The 19,945-nt window shown below is 24.9% G+C and overlaps 2 protein-coding genes across 2 annotated transcripts in view; one reads left to right on the top strand and one right to left on the bottom strand.

Moving 5' to 3' along the window:
* The window catches only part of LOC114929887 (acyl-CoA synthetase short-chain family member 3, mitochondrial), a 48,244-nt gene extending 28,723 nt beyond the window's left edge, over nucleotides 1-19,521 (bottom strand). Inside the window, exon 1 of the mRNA XM_085489812.1 lies at nucleotides 19,393-19,521. Coding sequence (XP_085345938.1) covers nucleotides 19,393-19,432 — 40 coding nt within the window. The 5' untranslated portion in view covers nucleotides 19,433-19,521. The remainder of the gene's footprint in view (nucleotides 1-19,392) is intronic.
* Nucleotides 443-19,721, top strand: Ms (neuropeptide receptor myosuppressin). The gene is made up of 3 exons (XM_029301594.2): nucleotides 443-719; nucleotides 16,315-16,511; nucleotides 17,607-19,721. The coding sequence occupies exons 2-3, from the start codon at nucleotides 16,322-16,324 to the stop codon at nucleotides 17,684-17,686; spliced, it is 270 nt and encodes an 89-aa protein (XP_029157427.1). The 5' UTR covers nucleotides 443-719; nucleotides 16,315-16,321; the 3' UTR covers nucleotides 17,687-19,721.
* The last annotated feature ends 224 nt before the right edge of the window (nucleotides 19,722-19,945 follow it).

Raw genomic sequence — 19,945 nt, 5'->3', positions numbered from 1 at the left:
AATTTTTTCGGCATATATCTAGTATTTATCTTATTACTGTATATATATTATTTATAAGTATTATTACGTCACACGTCGTGTCACGCTCCACCGTAAAAAGATCGAATCAGGGTGTTTCACCCTCGCGAAAGCAACAAGTTTGCCACTATAATTGTCCCTTAGGAGTATGACGTCGAACACAGCCACATCTTTATATGTATATAAACTACGGTCCCGGGTCGGATTAGCGTGAAATTTTTTATGTCATAATAAGTACACACGTTGGGTGAGAAAATGCGTATCGCATCGAAGAAAACCAGAGGGTGGAGGAAGGATGCGCGAGAAACGGAGATACGATTTCTCTCTCGGGCGAGCCAATATATATATATATATAAATACGCGTGCGCAATCGCAATCGGATATACGCGGCGCGTATTTAAGGGCTGATCTCCGACGGATTCTCGCCACTGTAGCACGGTACCTCTAGCCCGGGGCCTTCGTCCTCTTCGTCCTCCGAGGATCCTCGCGCCACCCCGTTTCGCGCGAAAACAAATCTTTCGAATCAAATCGGGTCAAAAATTCGCTCGATCTCGGGATCGGCTTCCTTTTTCTCTCCAAGGAAAGGACAGGCTCCCTCTTTCTTTCGCGGGTGCGAAGATCCAGGGGTGAACGCGCGCGACAAAGCTGCAAATCCCAAAGTCCTCTCGACGATCGCGACGCTGTCGTTGCGCTTTTGCCAGGTTGGTAATTTCATAGCATTTGTTCGGACGAAAGGATTTTTTATTTTGTTAATTGAACAGAAAAAATATTTATTAAAAATATTTATTGAATTATATTTATTTAAAAAATATTTAAAATATAATGTTGAAAAATTAAATATATATATATATATATATATTTATTTATTGAATTATATTTATTTAAAAAATATTTAAAATATAATGTTGAAATATTAAAAATATATATTTATATTAATCTGCGAACGATATGGGATATTTATTCAATTTTAGCCTCGCTGAAAAAAAATTTGTTGACTTGATTTAATTTTGTTAATTTTGAACATAAAAATATTTATATGAAAAAAATATTTAAAATATAATATTAAAAATATTTATATTGAATCTGCGAACGATATGGGATATTTATTCATTTTTATCCTCGCTGAAAAAAAAATTCTGTGACTTGATTTAATTTTGTTAATTGAACATACAAAATATTTAAATTCAATCTGATCATCTTTATCTACGCTGAAGAAAAAATTGTTGACTTGACTAAACTCTGTTAATTGAACATATAAAAATATTTAAATTAAATCTGCGAAGGATGTAGGGTATTCATTCATTTTTATCCATTTTGAAAAAAAATTGTTCACTTGACTAAACTTTGTTAATTGAACGTATATAAAAATATTTAAATTAAATCTGCGAAGGATATACACTGAAAAAATTCATTTATTTCAATACTGCCAAATGAATCATTCATTTGAAACTAAGAATATTGATTTGATATGAAAAATATTTATTTGATATAAGAAAATCATTTACAAAATAAATAAATATTTATTTGTTTCAAATAAATGATTCATTTGGCAGTGTTAAACTAAATATGTATTTATTTAGTCATTTTTGTCAATGTAAAACATTTATTCATTTTTATTCACACTAAAAAAAAATTTGTTGACTTAATTTTGTTAATTGAACATATCAAAATATTTTAATTAAACCGAACAAAACATATATTTTTGACTTAAATATTAATATGCGAAGGATATTAGATTTATTCATTTTTATCCGCATTAAAAAAATTTGTTGATTAAATAATATTTTGCTAATTGAGCATAAAAATATTTAAATTAAATATAATATATTAACAATAATAAAATTATTCGGCTATCAACATACATAATTATAAATAAGGCTCTTACACCCAGCATATTTATAATAATATATTAAATTTAACAAAACGTATATTTGACTTAAATACTAATATACATATATTCAATTAAGAAAATAGTAATTTAGTTGAAAGGTTTAGTGAAAGTAACAAATCCTTTTTTTCATACTCTTGTAATGATGGATATATTTTTTTATTCGAGCACCGGTGACTCAAATCGTACAATTTTCATGAAATTTGGATAATATTTATAAGCAGAATACATTGAATATGGAACTATTATAAAGAGATTATAAAGAGATGTTTTTTTCATATAACTTTTCATAATAATTACTCTTCAGCAAACGCGGCATTAATATTTCTTTGTAAATTAATATAGCCTGAAAATTTACATAAATTCGAATAAATGCGTCTGAAAAATGTGAAGCATTGTAAAGAGATTTATATATTATTTTTAATTATTTTAAAAAGCGAAAACTCTTTGATTTTACATTGAAATTTTTGCTCAGAATATATATAATATTGTAAACTTAATTATAAAATTAATTATGCATAAAGCTATCTGACATATAAAGAAAATTGTTGTTTATTTTTTTCACTTATTTGGATAAACAAAAAGGGATAGAATCGCAACTCTTTTAAGTATGACTCATTATAAATCCACGCAAAGAAAATATATTCACTAAAATTTAAAATGTTAAAGCGGCTTTATTAAAAGATTCGCTATAATCCATTTTATTCGGAATTTTCTCCAGGTGATTCCAACTAAATTACGTGCCAAATTCACTATTGATATTGCTGACTATTAATAAATCTACTATTGTGTATTTAAAAAAACATGACCGCAAAGTGCAATCCACGTTTATTATTCCCGGGAAAAAATTTATTATATATATATATATATATATATATATATATATATAAAATTTATATATAAAAAGCACTTTTATGTATGGACATATTTCATATATAATTTTGTAATTATATATGTATAATTTTATATATTTCTATATAATTTTATATTGTTATATATAAAAAATTTTTTTCCGGGTTATACGCAGATATTTCCAGATTATTTTCTTTTAAATTGATAGGATCAATAAATTGATAGTATAATATCATTTACGAATTAGAATGTAAAAAATGTTTTAGTATAATATATACTACGCCAATTACTTTTTCGTTTATTTAGCAAATAACGTTGCACTTTTCTTCGATACTTTTCTTGGAAAGCACTTTGATTGGCAATAAATTTATTTCAAGGATGAAAGAAAGCGCAGGCGAAAAGCCAGTTGATAAAAATTTACTCTTGTACGGTTCAAACATTTGATATAGTCATTTATTTTATATTATGTTATCTGCATATAAATCGAATTGTATTCATGCATATATTAACATGCATCGTTCTTGCTCAGAAAATTTCACAATTCTTATTGGAAAAAAATATTTTTAAAATATTAATAATTCTTTAATGATTATCAGAAATTATAAATGAAGAACTTTTTTCGAGAATTACATTTGAATAAAATAAATAAAACATTATCCTTGTGTTCGATTTAAAGTAGACTTTGATTTCTAATTGAGGTTGATATTTTCTTCGACTAAAATTGGTTTTTGCAATTAATTGCAACATCTTTTTATATATTACATATAGTTACATCAATGATGTAAAAAGCCATTTAATTTTTCAGAGACTTAATTTAAAAAGTTTGACGTTTTAAATCCGCGTATATTAAAATATTATGATATAAAATTGATGATTATTTCGGCTTTGATTTCTAATTTAACATTTAGATAATTAAAACACTAAGATATGAAATAATAAAATTTGAAAGAAAAATCTAGTTGTAATAAATTTACTATTTTAACAAGAAATTAAGTTTATAAGACACAATGCTATGTGTCAGTTTTGCAATTAATAGTAACACCTTTTTATATATTACATATAGTTACATCAATTATGTAAAAAGCTATTTAATTTTTCAAAGACTTAAAATTTAAAAAGTTTTGACATTTTAAATGCGCGTATATTATAAGATAAAATATTATGATAAAATTGATGGCTAGTGTGTTTTATTTTTTATTCTCTTTGCTCTTTCAAAACTTTAACTTTTAAAATTGACATTTTGAAAAATAGAATAAACTGCTATACGATACTTCTCGATACCATTGATATGATAAATAGACGTAGAATAATGATTTAAAGTACCTACAGATAATTAATTAGTTAATAAAAATTCAAAGTAGATTAAGGAGTGATAATTTATATTAGACGCAAAAATTTATGCTACGATAGCTACGTATAATATATTTTGTTACGATTTACCTACAAAGTACGAAATTTTATTAATTTTATTAATTATATTAATTTTATTAATTTTATTTGTTTTATTTATTGTATAATTTATTTTTATATATACAATATAAAATCGCAATTTTATATTAATCGGATTACATTAAAATAAAAAAATATATATAAAATATTAACTTTATTTATTTTATTAATTTTATTAATTATTATATTATAATTTATTTTTATATATACAATATAAAATCGCGATTTCATGATTAATGAATGACAATCATTTATAAAGCTTATAATCTATATAAATGATAGTTATTAATAAATTTATTAAAATTCATAAAAACCAGCAAATAATATATATATATATATATATATATATATATATATATATATATATAGAGAGAGAGAGAGACTTCATTAATTAACTTGTCAAATTTAATTCAGCTCATCTTTTTCTTTTCATCTTGCTTTTAGCTACCATTTTTTATATCACTTTAGAGATATTAAAAAAAATCATAAATGAGAAGTGCTATTTTAATAATTTTAAACTAATATTTCTATATATTTTCTCACGTATAAGGCAGATTATAATCTTTTCAACGCGTTCGTCGTACGTGTCTATGTTTTGTTGAAAGACGGATTAAAGAAATAAACCCCCGTAAATGTGATTCTTGTATCGTTTCATTCTTTCCCCAAAAAAGACCACTTTAACTTGTACGTGATATCCTGACCGAATATTACCGAGTTTCGAGCTCGAAATCCCATGAAGAATAATTTCTTCAGGTTTTCGACATTCGAACGAGATTACATTCTCTATTAAAGTAAATAAAATTACAAGAAATTATATGGTTCGGATTACAAATAGCGTATAGAATAATCTGTGAATGAAAGATTTAAATACTTTATCTATATTTATATCGATTCTAAACTTTTATGTTTCTGAGCGCAAAACTTTAATGCACTTTTAAATAAATAAATAAATAGACAGGTTTCGAGAGAAACAAAGCGGATAAAATTTTAAACAAAGTTTTACACAAAAATCACAAAATTTATAAGCTTTTCGGAAATATATGCGTAACATTATGGTACACAATTAAAAAATTTTTATTAAATTTGACAGATATCACACACTGTAAAAAGATATGTAAAATTACATAAAAAATATGTAAAATTATATAAACAATAAATGTAAAATTACATAATAATTAATGAAAAGGTAAACATTTCTATTTATCCTGTAATTTTATACTTATTATTTATGTAATTTCACATATTTTTATGTAATATATTACATATTTTTTTACAGTGCATGTCCCAAACGTCCACAGAAATTTTTGTGTTAATATAATATGGATATGCTAAATGGAGATACAAATATTGTGTTAATATTTTAACACAAAATAAATGCAAAATTTAAAATAATTTAAAATAAATTTTGTGTAAAATTAAAATAGTTTTAATGTAAAAATTAATTAAAAATATGTTAATTTTAGATTTTATCATCCTCGCACTTATATATTATAAAATAGAAAATCAATATTTTTTTCTGTAAATTTTAACAGATAATTCTTGTCACTAATAAAGCAGAACATATTTATTGCGTAAAATTAAAAATAGATGCACATTGTATTATTTTTACATCTTTATCAATTGTTTCAATAATTTAACATTTAAGTTCAATTAACAAAACAGTAATACGTTAAATTAACACGTAAATGTGTTAAATATTTAACACCAAAATTTTAACGAGGACCGTTTTTATCAAGAAAACACAAATTTTCCTACTGTGCACATTTAATCTAGATTGCGATACATTATCGTGCGTTGTTAATCTGACACTGAACTCATATGTAAGTCATGTAACAACTTCGTAAACCCTCAAGTTTAGTCGTTTATAAACTCCTATAAGCTATCAACATTTACGAATCCACCCTAACATTTTGAATCATAAACATAAAGTTACCTCTCTAAATTGTACGATTTGATTATACGAAATAATAAAATCTGGATTATCGGTATTTTATTGGATTATTTCGGCTTATTTTAAATAGACAAATATTACAATATTTTAACATTCGTATATTATATAGTTTCTATTATTAAAATATCAATTAAAATTTTTATTCCGCTCGTGTATTGTATAAAACAACAAATGTATTTACAAAAAGCCAACTAATTGAGCAATATTTAAGATGTATCCAATTAAAATTTATTTCATAAACAATATATTGAAATTACAAAAAACCTTCCATATATAAACGTTTCAACCGCACGCGGTCTTCCTCAGTATAACAGTGTTACGTAATTTATAATTCTTACAAAAAAATCATCCTATTCTTAAAATTTACTAATAGTCCGTTAATTCGAGTCGAGAATATATTAGAACTTTATGCGTGGTACAATTTGTCATGTTTTAAAAGTATTCGCCGTAATGAAATCTTATGATGTTGGATCTCGTAAGTTATTTCTTCGTTTTTAAGCGAAAAATTTTTAATATCCATAGGCGCTGTGATTGATAAATGAATAACGATTAACGTATGCCTACTAATAGATAAAAGGCCTTACATAAATTTATTATGCTTACCTTGTGTCGCTTCTTCTCACAGTTTAACACAATTAAAAAAAAATTTTTTTTTTAATTATTATAAATGAATGATGAAACCAACCGTCTAACAAGACACCTCATTTTGAACTATAGTCGCAAATTATGTGCATTTATATACTATCGAAATGGGTTCAGGCACATCTTTCGGATAGTATATAAACACACATAATTTGCGACTAAATATAGTTCAAAATGAGGTGTCTTGTTAGACGGTTGGTTTCCTCATTCATTTATAATAATTGAAAAAAAATTTTTTTTTTAATTGTGTTAAACTGTGAGAAAAAGCGACAAAAAGTAAGCATAATAAATTTTATGTAAGGCCGTTTATATATTAAGAGACATACGTTAATTGTTATTCATTTATCAATCACAGCGCCTATGGATACTAAAATTTCTCGTTTAATAACGAAGAAATAACTTACGAGATCCAACATCATAAGATTTCATTACGGCGAATATTTTTAAAAACATGACAAATTGTAACACGCATAAAGTTCTAATATATTCTCGACTCGAATTAACAGACTAATAGTAAATTGTAAGAATAGGATTTTTGTAAGAATTATAAATTACGTAACACTGTTATACTGAGGAAGACCGCGTGCGGTTGAAACGTTTATATATGAAAGGTTTTTTGTAATTTCAATATATTGTTTATATGGAAGGTTTTTTGTAATTTCAATATATTGTTTATGAAATAAATTTTAATTGGATACATCTTAAATATTGCTCGATAAGTTGGCCTTTTGTGAATACATTTGTTGTTTCTATTATTATATCTGTTTCCCATACAGCACAAAATATTATGAATGTTTCCAAAAAATATTTCTGAATATTTCTATAAAATATTGCATAAAAATATTTTAAAATAATTTTAGGAATATTTTAAAATATATTAGTTTAAAATATATTTAGGAATATTTTAAAATATATTAGTTTAAAATATTTTAAAATAATTTAAAAATTTTTTGTGATAACATTTCTTAGAATATTTTTAAAAACTTTTAAAAATATTTTAAAAAATAATCTTTTTTAGCGCTCAGATAATATTTTTTTAATTATTTGATACATGTTTTTGAAATATTATAGTTTAAATTTATATTTAAAAATATTTCTAAATATTTTTTAAACATGAAAAAATGGACATATAGAAACATTTTAAAAATATTTTTAAGAAATATTTTATCTTTTAAGAAATATTTTTAAAAGATTAAAAAAATATTTTGTGCTGTATAGGTTGCACCCCTAAAATTTTTAAAACATTTCTTGCAATTAAAAATGTGCTCATTAAAAAATTCCATTAGTTTTTCAACATTTTTGTTGAGAAAAAAGATCTGTTTTAGATTAATACAATAAATTGTAACAAAAAAATAACTTGAATCTTATGTCAAATTAGCAGAGTTTTATACACACGTAACAATAAAATAGAAAAATAACGCACTCATATTAATGTTATACTTTTTTTTTATTAGATTGCTTCTATGGAAAGCTACTTTTAACGCTCGCTGAAGCCAATTATGTTTATGTAAAAAAAAAAGTAAAAGAAAAAGCGAGTGTGTGTTGCAATTTCAGAGACTTATAAGCAAGTTTCTGCCTAATAGACTCTAAAAATAGCCGGTGCTGTGCACTAACGACTCGATTTGTTAAAGGAGTGCAGTTTCAAGTGCAATAAACACAACACTAACAGAATCCATTAGATAAAAATTTTTATCATTAGTTGTGCAACATAACTATGCCGAGCCATTTCAAATTGTGACGTCACAAGCGAGGAAAACCAGATAATTCTTACAAATAAGACCCGCATGTGTGACTTATCGCCGAGGAAAAGAATTTCGTCTTATTTCTCTTTTTTTTTCTTTTTTCTTTGCCAAAGTACTAAAAATTTATTGGAGTTATATGACAATAAAAGTAATATTCGATATAAAAAACCTGAAAAAATCCGATTTTCTAACGGGATTTATTACACTTGTCAGGTGTGGAATATCTCCATGTATGAAATAAAAGAATCCATGAAATACAAAAATATATAATGCTTCACGGAGCAAATTGACTATTGGAAGCGATTTACAGGAGATCAATATAAAGTATAGGTATATTGATATCAATCATCTTATCTTCCAATATCAATCATTTTCATTTATACTTTACGATGTTGAAGAACTTTTGAGAGTAATTTTATATTCATTTTCTCTGTAGAATTTATAGATAATACTATAGTTAAGTATGGAGGACGATAAAGGTCATACATAAAAAAGGCAGAAATATTGGAGCAGAAAGATTAGAAGGAAGGATTATATTCATGTATGAAGTCATTGTGACAGAACAATCGATACAGTAAAAAATACATCAGGAATCCTGATTTTAGACAGCTTATATTATATATATATATATATATATATAATGTAAACTATCTAAAATCAGAATTCTTGATGTATATTTTGCTCTACCGATTGTTCTGTCACAATAATATACATATATATATATATATATATATATATATATTTTTTTTTTTTAATTTATTTGGAATAAAGTTTCGAGAGGTATCGATTATTATTTTATTGTCGAAACTTTTATTAAGATTTATTGCTTTTTAATACTGCATCGAGAATTGTTAATTAAAAATTGTAATTAAAAAATGGTTAATTAAAAAAACGGATCGGAAATATTTCAAGGATTATAATGGAAATTCTTTCACTTTTGATTTTACAATCAGCGATCTTGAATTTATTTCGAACATTGGAGAAATGAAGTCTTTTCAATCTCTTTTTACATGAGAATATTAAGAATAATTATTATTTTAGTTACTCATTGCAGGCAGAAACATTTCGCGAATATTATTGTTTAATATATATTTTTTTAATTTTGACACATATTTTTTGGACTAAATATATTAATAGAATTACTTCAAATTTTTTAATTATGTACCAATAAATTTTTTTATTTTAATAAAGTTGAACGACTTTTTGAAGAGGGAAAAGTATCTTCCCGGGAAAACAATTTTTATATGTATAAATAATTGTATAATTATACATATAATCGTAACATTATATGTGAAATATATCCATTTTTATACATAATTATATAAATTATAAAGATTCATATATAATCATGTCAAATTATATATGAAACATATCTATTTATTATATATATGAAGAAATATACTTACATGTATTTATTATATATATATATATATATATATATATATATATGTATAAATTTATATAATTATATATGTATAAAAAGCACTTTTATCATATATAATTTTACGATTATATGTATAATTTTATATATTTCTATATAATTTTATATTATTATATATAAACAATTTTTCCCGGGTTGGAAAAGAGAGAAAAATACAAGGCATACATCTATATTTTAGGAAATTACAAAACACAGTCTTAGAGAGAGATAGAGAGATCTTCGTTTCAGTTTTTTTTATTATACACCTGTGATTGCTTGTGGCAAAAGAAGTTTCATCTGTTTTGATTCGCACCGTATTATTAATATTTCATGGTATCTTCGAAGTCCGCAGTCAGTTTACGTGATATGTATTATTCCGAGATATCAGGGTTCAAAATACAGTTGATGTGCTCAAGTATACATACATATATATATATATATGTTTGGCTTTGTGCGTATGCATAGCATCACACACTCATGCATTAATGATTCGGCGGACTTCAAAGAGCGAAACATATGGCGATATTTTTCCATTCGCATATATACCTATATATATTTTTTTTGTATTTTTGTAGTTTCTTCTCTAACTGAGAAATAATAATTTCACAGGTTATACATATAAAATAATATACTTTATTAAAAAGCAGCATGTATCTATTTTATATATACATATAATTTTTGTAAGTTAATTGTTAATTCAGTTTCTTAATCGCTAATTTATTCTTATAATTTATGTTTATTATTTTAATTAATATATCACCATTAATATTAACAATAATACGATTAATAAGCAATAATGTAAAATTAAATTCATATTTTCAAATAATAAAAAACACAGTTAATTAAAAATAGGTCTTATTAGTCGAGACGTCTAATAAGACCTATTTCTAATTTACTGTATTTTTTATTATTTAAAAATACGAATTTAATTTTTTATATTATTGCTTATTATAATCGTATTATTGCTAATATATAAATGGTGATATATTAATTATAATAATAAACATGAATTATAAGCGCTTGACTCTTATTGCCTGTCTCACACTTTAAATTTATATTTATATTACAGAGTGCTTGTTAAACTTTTAATGAATTATAAGAATAACTATTTTTAACATGTTATTGTGTTTGAAATATGTATCTGGAGATTACAATTAAAATGTCTTTTTCACGATACTTTGAGTCGTATTTTAAGACGTCATTTAAATGATAACAGCTGAAAAGATATAAGTTGAATGTCTTGCCTTTAAAGTATTTTATTTAAATAAATAAATTTGTTTATATTTTACTTATTATAATCTATTTCATGCTAATAAGGCCTACTTTTAACTCGTCGTGATTAATAATGGTAATGTGAACATTAAATATACATTTTTAACACAGCTATTGAGTACACAAATATTAATATTAACATTTGATTAATTTTTATTTTATTAATCATTATTATTTTTATTAATTTATTAATAAAAGTTAATTTACTTAATAAAAAATATTTTATTTTTTTTATATACATACACAAAATATTTTATTGCTTATAATTTCAAATTTCAATTAACTCTATTGTACTGTAATAATCTATCGTACATTTTGTATTCTGTATTATATAAAAGCACGATCAAAGTTTCGTTTTAATGGCGATGTTAATTCTTTTGTAAATACTCTTAAAAATGTATATGCATTAGAATTAAATATGTTATAATTATCTTCCTCAAGTCTCCGATGTATCAAATAATGTGTGCTATCCGGAAATTTTTATCTGGATTTCTTATCTCGCATATATTGTCATTTTAATTATTTTCTAGATAGATTTTTATAGCTGCCATTATGCATATCTTCAAAATACATAAAGCAATAAAGACAGCATTTATGTATATATAGGTATATAAAAAATTTTGTATACATAATAATATAAAATTATACATATAATCGCAAAATTATATATAAAATATGTCCATGTTCATAATTAGATAAAAATGCTTTTTATATATAATTATATAAATTTATATATATTATAATAAATAAATATTTTTTTATATATATAAATATATATGTTTCATATATAATTTGACATAATTATATATGAATCTTTATAATTTATATATAAATTTGTATAATTATGTATAAAAATAGACATATTTCTCATATAATTTTACGATTATATGTATAATTATACAATTATTTATATATAATTATATTTATTTATATATAATTATAATAATTATAATAATTATAATATTTATATATGTATAAAAATTATTACATATAAAAAAATTGTTTCTGGGATATATATGTCAATGCAGAATATATCAAAACACACGTTTTTAGTATCGAGTTGCATTATCTACTCGGTGCATCGTCAATATTTACGTACGTGCAGTCGTCATTGACGATAAACGAATGCAAATAGTATTACAATCATTGCAAAATCCTTCGCATTTTAATTTCGACCTTCAACTAAAATATGAATATGTGTTAAAGTGTCAAAAATTAATTAAAAATCTCCGTTCATAACAACGTTACGTATCATATATTAAAACTCAACCTGAAAAAATTGTTTTAATTCTTTCTGTTCGCAAACGCAGATATTTTTAAAAATATCTAAATTTGTATGATTTTATTTTTTCATATATAACTATAGATTTAAATTTTATCCCTTTAAATGGAATTAATGTGTTATCACTGGATAAGCAGCGCTTTCAGTTATAGTATAATATTACAAGTAATGAAATCTCATTGAGAAGACTCAATTAAGGGTGGTTTTTAAAAATTTTGAAATCTAAAATATTATAATTATTCGTGGATTCAGTGACATCTTGCTTTAATAAGTGATATTTTCATTGATTCAGTTTAAGAATAATTTTAAAATTCAACGTGCAGTTAATTATAATTTTTTTAAATTTATTTTTCCTCTTTTTTTCTTAGAAATCTATTTAAATACCTGCAAACTTGACTGCATCTGCGAAGAAATTTAAAAGTTCCTTCTGTGCGCAAATATATACACGAGACTAAGAGTATTTTTGTCCCTAAAAAAAATTATCTTTTATTCAGTCTTACTTATTTTGCTTAAACAAATATTATTTATTGAATATCGTAACACAAATCTATGTATATTACATGTAACTGCTCGGGATAAAATACATAAAACGCGATTATTCGGTCCATCAATCAAGCGATAGCGAATCAGCAACAGGTTGCCTATTTATCCTGGTACCCACAATTGTGTAGATTCGTGTTTCTCCCTTCTCCTGTGAAATATAACTCGAAAAACATTCTACCTTCGACGTTTTTTACATCCACATCTTAAGAGAATAATCGAAATTCGCTCATGTTAATTTTCTTTTCGACCTTAGAATTTACTTTGACAGCTGATAAGCGTCTTTTATATGAAATTCTATGAAATTCGGGGATATTATTTTCCCCAAAATAACTATTTTCATTAATAATAAGCAGTATTATCCGATTTTTTCCAGGGAGGCATAATTAAATTTTTTTGTTTTTTCTCATTTTTTAAAATTATTTTTTATTTTATTTTTATTTTCTTATATTAAATATGCAAAAAAATTCCAGTAATATTTTAATTGACGTATGGATGAATTCTAAGGTCGAAAAGGAGATAAATGATTTTTATAATTTTTTTTAGACGAAGAAGCGGCATTTATCCCAGAATAGTCGAAATTCGCTCGTGTTAATTTGTCGCGCTTAATTGCGTTCTTATTAAATATGTCTCATTAAGAGCCGCAGTTTCTCAATAATAGTTGAAACTTATTGTTAGATCGAAGTTGAAATTATGCACACATATATTCTGCGCAGATTCGAGTTTAAATTTCAATCTAAGTTTTAACTTGATTGAAAAACCAGTTCTTAATGTCTGCTACGAAATTTAAGTGAATAAGGATGTAATTAGAATATATTACGCAGAGAATATTTCTATGTGGGTGTGTAACATTTTTGTATTTTATTTGAACGATTTTCTTTTTCGCCGTCCCTCGAAAACTTATTGTTGGACATTGATGTGAACGATTCTTATGTTCTCCTCGGGAATTCGCATTTCTGTCAGGACGGACTTAGTACAAACCTAATATATTAAGGTCGGAAAGGAGATAAATGATTTTTATAATTTTTTTTAGACGAAGAAGTGACATTTATCCGAGAATTTTTTTGTTTTTTCTTATTTTTTTATTTTATTCTTTTCATTTTTTTATATTAAATATGCAAATAAATTCTAGTGCATATTTGAATTGATGTATGGATGAATTCTAAGGCCGAAAACGAGATAAATGATTTTTATTATTTTTTTATACGAAGAAGTGACATTTATCCGAGAATTTGAGCGTCAGAAGCTTGCATAAAACTACGAAAAAATTTATTTCTTTTCGAGAGATTTCTTTTCGCGAGCTCTTTTCGTATTTCTTACAAAGGCGAGAAGAGCTGTTTGTATATCAAATTTCTTGACTCTTTGACTATAAATCCCTGTTTTGTTCTCATTCTGTTCGATTCTTTTCGAACGCAAACGAAATAAAAACTATTGGACAGTTCAAACACAAGCGAAACGCAATTTTTCTTCCATACTTTGACTTTCCTCGCATAAGATCGTATTTTTCTCAATATAAGTCTTGTTTATCTGATGCTCTTTTAAATCAACCCTTCTCTGTAATGCGATATTTTTTAGTCGACTCTTGTTTCTATTATTTTTCTTATATATATACTTACTTATACATAAATTATTCAGCTTATATATTCCCTGCGAAATACACAATTGGAAAATTTGTTTTTTTGTTAAAAAAGTTAAAATTTTTCTGTAAGTATTTAATATATTCATCTGTTAATTTAACATATTATTGTTGTTTACTGAACTCAAATGTTAAATGATTAAAATAGCTGAAAAAAATGTAAACATAACAGATTGTGCATCTATTTCTAGTTTTGCCTAATAAATACAATATGTTGTGTTTTATTAGTGACAAGATTTATCTGTTAAAATTTATTTAAAAAATGTTGATTTTTCATTTTATAATATAAGTGAGAATGATAAAAAATCTAAAATAAACATATTTTTAGTTAATTTTTACACAAAATTGATTTCAAATTACTTGAAAAACTTCGCATTTTTGTGTTAAAATATTATAACACATTTTATTAATCTGAACATAAATCTGACACAAAAATTTGACATTTACATATAAAATTGCAAAATAGGGAAAGTAACAAAGAATATTTTACATTCGATTAAAAAATGTAATTTGGAAAAAAAGCTTTCATACTGCGACACACAAATGTGAATAATTAATTAAACTGTCGCGCTATTATGAATCAAAATATTTACTTCAATAATTCGTCTGCGCAGAGATCAATTGTAATAACATTTGCATTATGTAATTGTTATATATGTATACTAATGCGGATGTGTTCATCGAATCATGTCGTGTGATATTTCCATTCAGAACACATGCATTGCCACGTGGACATCTAATGTATGATACATGCATTTACATTTACAATAGGATATCTTACAATAGGCTGTCCCATCGTTTGAGGAAATCGCATACCTCGGGGATCAATATATGCAAGCATTAATTTATCTGTATGTACGATGATACGTAAAATGTAGACGCATACAAAGCAAGACTGTCAGAAAATGTATAATTCACGATTTATGACTCGATATGTCATTTCCTCCTGCCAGATATTGGTGTGTCATATTTAAACTTTAAACCCGTACATTCATTTATAACAATTTGAGATTATCTTAAGCATGGCGCCTCATAGTAAATGGACGAAAATAAATTCTTCATATAAACATATACATATTTTATTAGAATGATTTATCCTTGCGATGAAATCGCAAAGTGACATATGACAAAATGTGGGACGTCAAATATGATAAGTCATAAACGTATTATTTTTAAATTAAAATATTATTCATTTTTATGTTCATTTCATCATCAATTGTAATTACCAAAAAAATATATTTCCATATATTAAAATATATATATTAAAAAATATATTTCTATATAAAAATACAAATTTCTTTGTTATTTGTTATTATAAATTTTAAAAGAATTAACAAACAAAATTTTAATTTTAAATTTAATATAAATAATATTTTTTTAAATTAACTTTTGATTTAGCTTTAATTAATTTAATCTTAACTTAACTTTAACCGAGTTAATTTTTGTTCATAAAATTTTTAATTTAACTAAATTAATTTTATAAGCAACTATAATTTTAACTCAACTTAATTTTAAAAAAATCATTAATTTACTCAACCCTACATATATGATTAATCCTGCATATGCACATATTTTTTATTTTTCAATTTTTAATTTTTTTATACTTTTATATTTTTTTCTAGCCCGAAAATGATGAGCTCGACGTTGATGATTCTCGTGTCGGTGACGGCGATAGCGGCCTTTTCCGGCGAAGCTATGTGGCCCGTTCAGTGCAATTCCGGATTCCTCGAGGAACTTCCGCCCAGACTACGTAAAATCTGCTTCGCCTTCGCCAGAATGTTGGACACCAGGGTGATGAACAGTTTCGTCGACGACAGAGGTAAATTGTCTCGATTGAATCGTTTCTTTTATTTGCACACAGCTTTAATGATTCTTCAGGGTGTTCTTCTTTAGATTAAAACAGCGAATCCCGCATATGTTTAATTTGTATCTATCTATATATTTTTTTACTTGTTTGCGTGTTTTAATTTATATTAATTTATATTTATTAATTATTTATTTATTTGTATTATTTTTATATATATATATATGAGTGTCTGCAGAGGATTTTCTTCAGGAAGAGAATGATACAATTTTTTTGTTTCTTATTTTTTGTTCTTTCTTAATTTTTTTATGTTAATATGCCAATAAAAAATATGGTCGATTATTTTTACCACATAGTAAAATTATTATCAAATATTTTTATATCTTATTATAGTAGATATTAATATTTTTTATTGTGGTAAATATTAATATCAGAGAAACTTTTATAAGTGATAAAATTCTTTCAATTTGTTCCATGATCACCATGATTTTCAGGATAAATTCTAAGAGAAAATTATCTGTGTATATATTATTATACCTAAAATTTAATTATCATGCCTAAATTTTAACAATAGTAGTTAATATTTTTTAGCTATAGTTAAACAGCAAAATTCTTCATTAAATTATAGCTAAAAATATAGCCATGGGCGTTCACAAAATTTTTTCTAAGGGAGGTGGGGACAGAACATTTTTAATTACATTTTTTCTTAATTTTTAAAAATTTAATTTTTTTATATTAAATATGCAAATAAATTTCAGTGTTTATTTAAATGGAGAACAAATGCTTAATCTTTTACTGATTCCAAATGCCCCCTCTTACTGCCTTAATTAAAAAAAATGAAACTTGGTGGATATTCTCCATTTCATTCTTTTATAATTTGTCTGAAATTTGTAAAAGAAATAAAAACTTAATTTTTAGGAAAGTGTAACTTCTCCTAGAGTATATGTTTATGTAAGAAACCTCCCTTAATTTTCAAAGAATCATCTCTTAAAATTTTTCGCACGTATTTAGATATACCCTGTATATGTATATAAAATTGTAAAATATTATTTTGCATTGTCAAGTTGAAAAGAATTTGTATGTTAATTAATATGTTCGAATTGTTTTCAGAATATCGAGAAAACTTGCCTCGTTATGACAGCAGTGTCAAGAGGCAAGACGTCGATCACGTTTTCTTGCGCTTCGGTTAAAAACAACGGCCTGCTCTGTATTCGCACTAGAGATAAACGATCTCAAAAGTTCTCTTCTCAATTATTCGATTGCCCCGTCATCGATTCGTAGGACATTTGCCGAATGTAAAAAAAAAAAACAAAAAAAAAAGAAGAAATTTACAGTCAGCATACGTACGCGCTAAAAGACGAAATGATTTGATCCCTGTTATAACAGCCTCTTTGATAATCTTCATTTTCGCTGTAATTTAAAACAGTATTAAGGGATCAAATTGGTCTTTTCGAGCGTCCTAGTGTTGAATCATCGTGAAAGTAAGTATGTCTTGAATTTTTCAGAATTTTCGTGCAATTAATTTTCTATATCCTAGCTCTTTATCCGACAAAAGTCGTACGTTATTTATAAGAAGGAATTCATTAGTTTTTTATATCTATTAAATGTTCTCTTTGCGGAACACATTTTTTACCAAAGATTAATTTTATATGAAAGATTTTATTTTCATAAATATATAAATATATATAATTTTTTTTTTTTGTTGAGAAAGACGCAGTATTGCAAAATTTTCAGTATTTATATAAAATACTCTCTCATATGTAACACGCTCAAAAATTATTATCTTCTTCACAAAATTAGAGAAATAAATTCGACGATACTTTTTCGTATATCTGAAAAAAATCTTAAATAATTTTATGTGCAAAAATCGAATGTTATTTTCATCAATTCTATATATTATATCTCGCGACGAATGGAGGATGCAACTGCATTTGCACACAACAAACGTGTATCATTTTAATCTACACTGTATCTTGTGAATGTCTCGAATTTACTCGTCTATTAATTCCATGTCCTACTTTAACTAGACTTTACGATTAGATTAACATCGCTACTTTACGAATGTAAGAACGTAGGAACGTTGTGCCGTATCGATTTTCGCGCGACTACTATTTCCAATTAATCACTCTCTCATCTTCGCGCCGCTTGCGGGATAATGACTCTCTCTCTATATACACGAAAGTAAAGGGCGTTGTATAAGTTTCAAACGCTATTTATTTGATAAATCAATTATTTCACGCTTCGTAACACGATCAGTGACACTATATAGTGACGATTTAGTTTGAACGCGTTGTAAATTAAATTAGGCACAAATTAAATTGAGTTAAAATCTCAAGATATATATATATATATATATATATATATATATATATATATATTTATTAAGCGATAGTTTACAAATTTGCACACACGCGCACTCATTTGCTATTTAATTTTATTTTGTTAATTCAAATAATTTGCTTTAAGTTATATACTTCTCTGTACAGGATGCAAAAAGTGAACGCATAGCATTAATAAAAAAAATTGAGATGAATCTTTTTCTTAGGTAAAAATATTCAAAGTCATTATATTTTTTTGTAACTTTTCAAAATTTAACATTTAAAAAAAAATGTATCAAATCTCAAGAATAAAAAATTGTATTAAAATAAGATTCACTATAAATTCAAAGTAAATTGAATAAATATTTTATAATATTTATTTTTGTTCATAAAAATGATCTATATAAATTTAATAATGCTATGCTTTCACTTATCGCCATTTTTGAGAGAGACGGCATTTATTACAAAAGTATTTATTGCAAAGGAAGATAGAAGAAATATGATCAAATATGTACACAGCTATTTGAATAAATAAAGTATGAATTAAATAGTGAATAAAAATATATAAGTATAAATACCTTGCATGATGTGTCCTGAAGTTGAACCACTACCTTTCATTCGATCTTATTGTCAATTGATTAATTTATAGTCTTAGTTGTGTATTAAAAGATAGAGGTGCCGAAAGCTTCGACCTTTTCTTAAAGACTGTGTTATTCCCTACGTCGTTTTACTCATTAAATATACATTCGCATAAATATATGTACATTATATATGCCTAATCATATGGATATTATTATGGAACGAACGAATCGATGTGATACATACTAATTACATGTGAAGTGAATAGTATAATAATTATTATAACAGTATACGCATATACACATACGTATAAAGTGATTCTCTCAGACACTTGTTGATTACTACTATATATATATATATATATATATATATATATATATATGTATATATATATCCCACACCTTTTCCCATTGTACGATATTAGGACTGTTCTTAATATAGATAATAGAAAATATTTTTAATATATATTATAAATTAAAATATGAAATCTTCTGAACTTGAAAAAATTTTCGGTGCAGAAAATATATACTGTCCATATTAAACAAATTGCTA

The sequence above is a fragment of the Nylanderia fulva genome, unplaced genomic scaffold (assembly GCF_048542155.1).
Source record: "Nylanderia fulva isolate GAGA-0341 unplaced genomic scaffold, ASM4854215v1 Scaffold9, whole genome shotgun sequence".
NCBI classification, from domain to species: Eukaryota; Metazoa; Arthropoda; class Insecta; order Hymenoptera; family Formicidae; genus Nylanderia; species Nylanderia fulva.
This window is presented reverse-complemented; position numbering and strand designations above follow the sequence as displayed.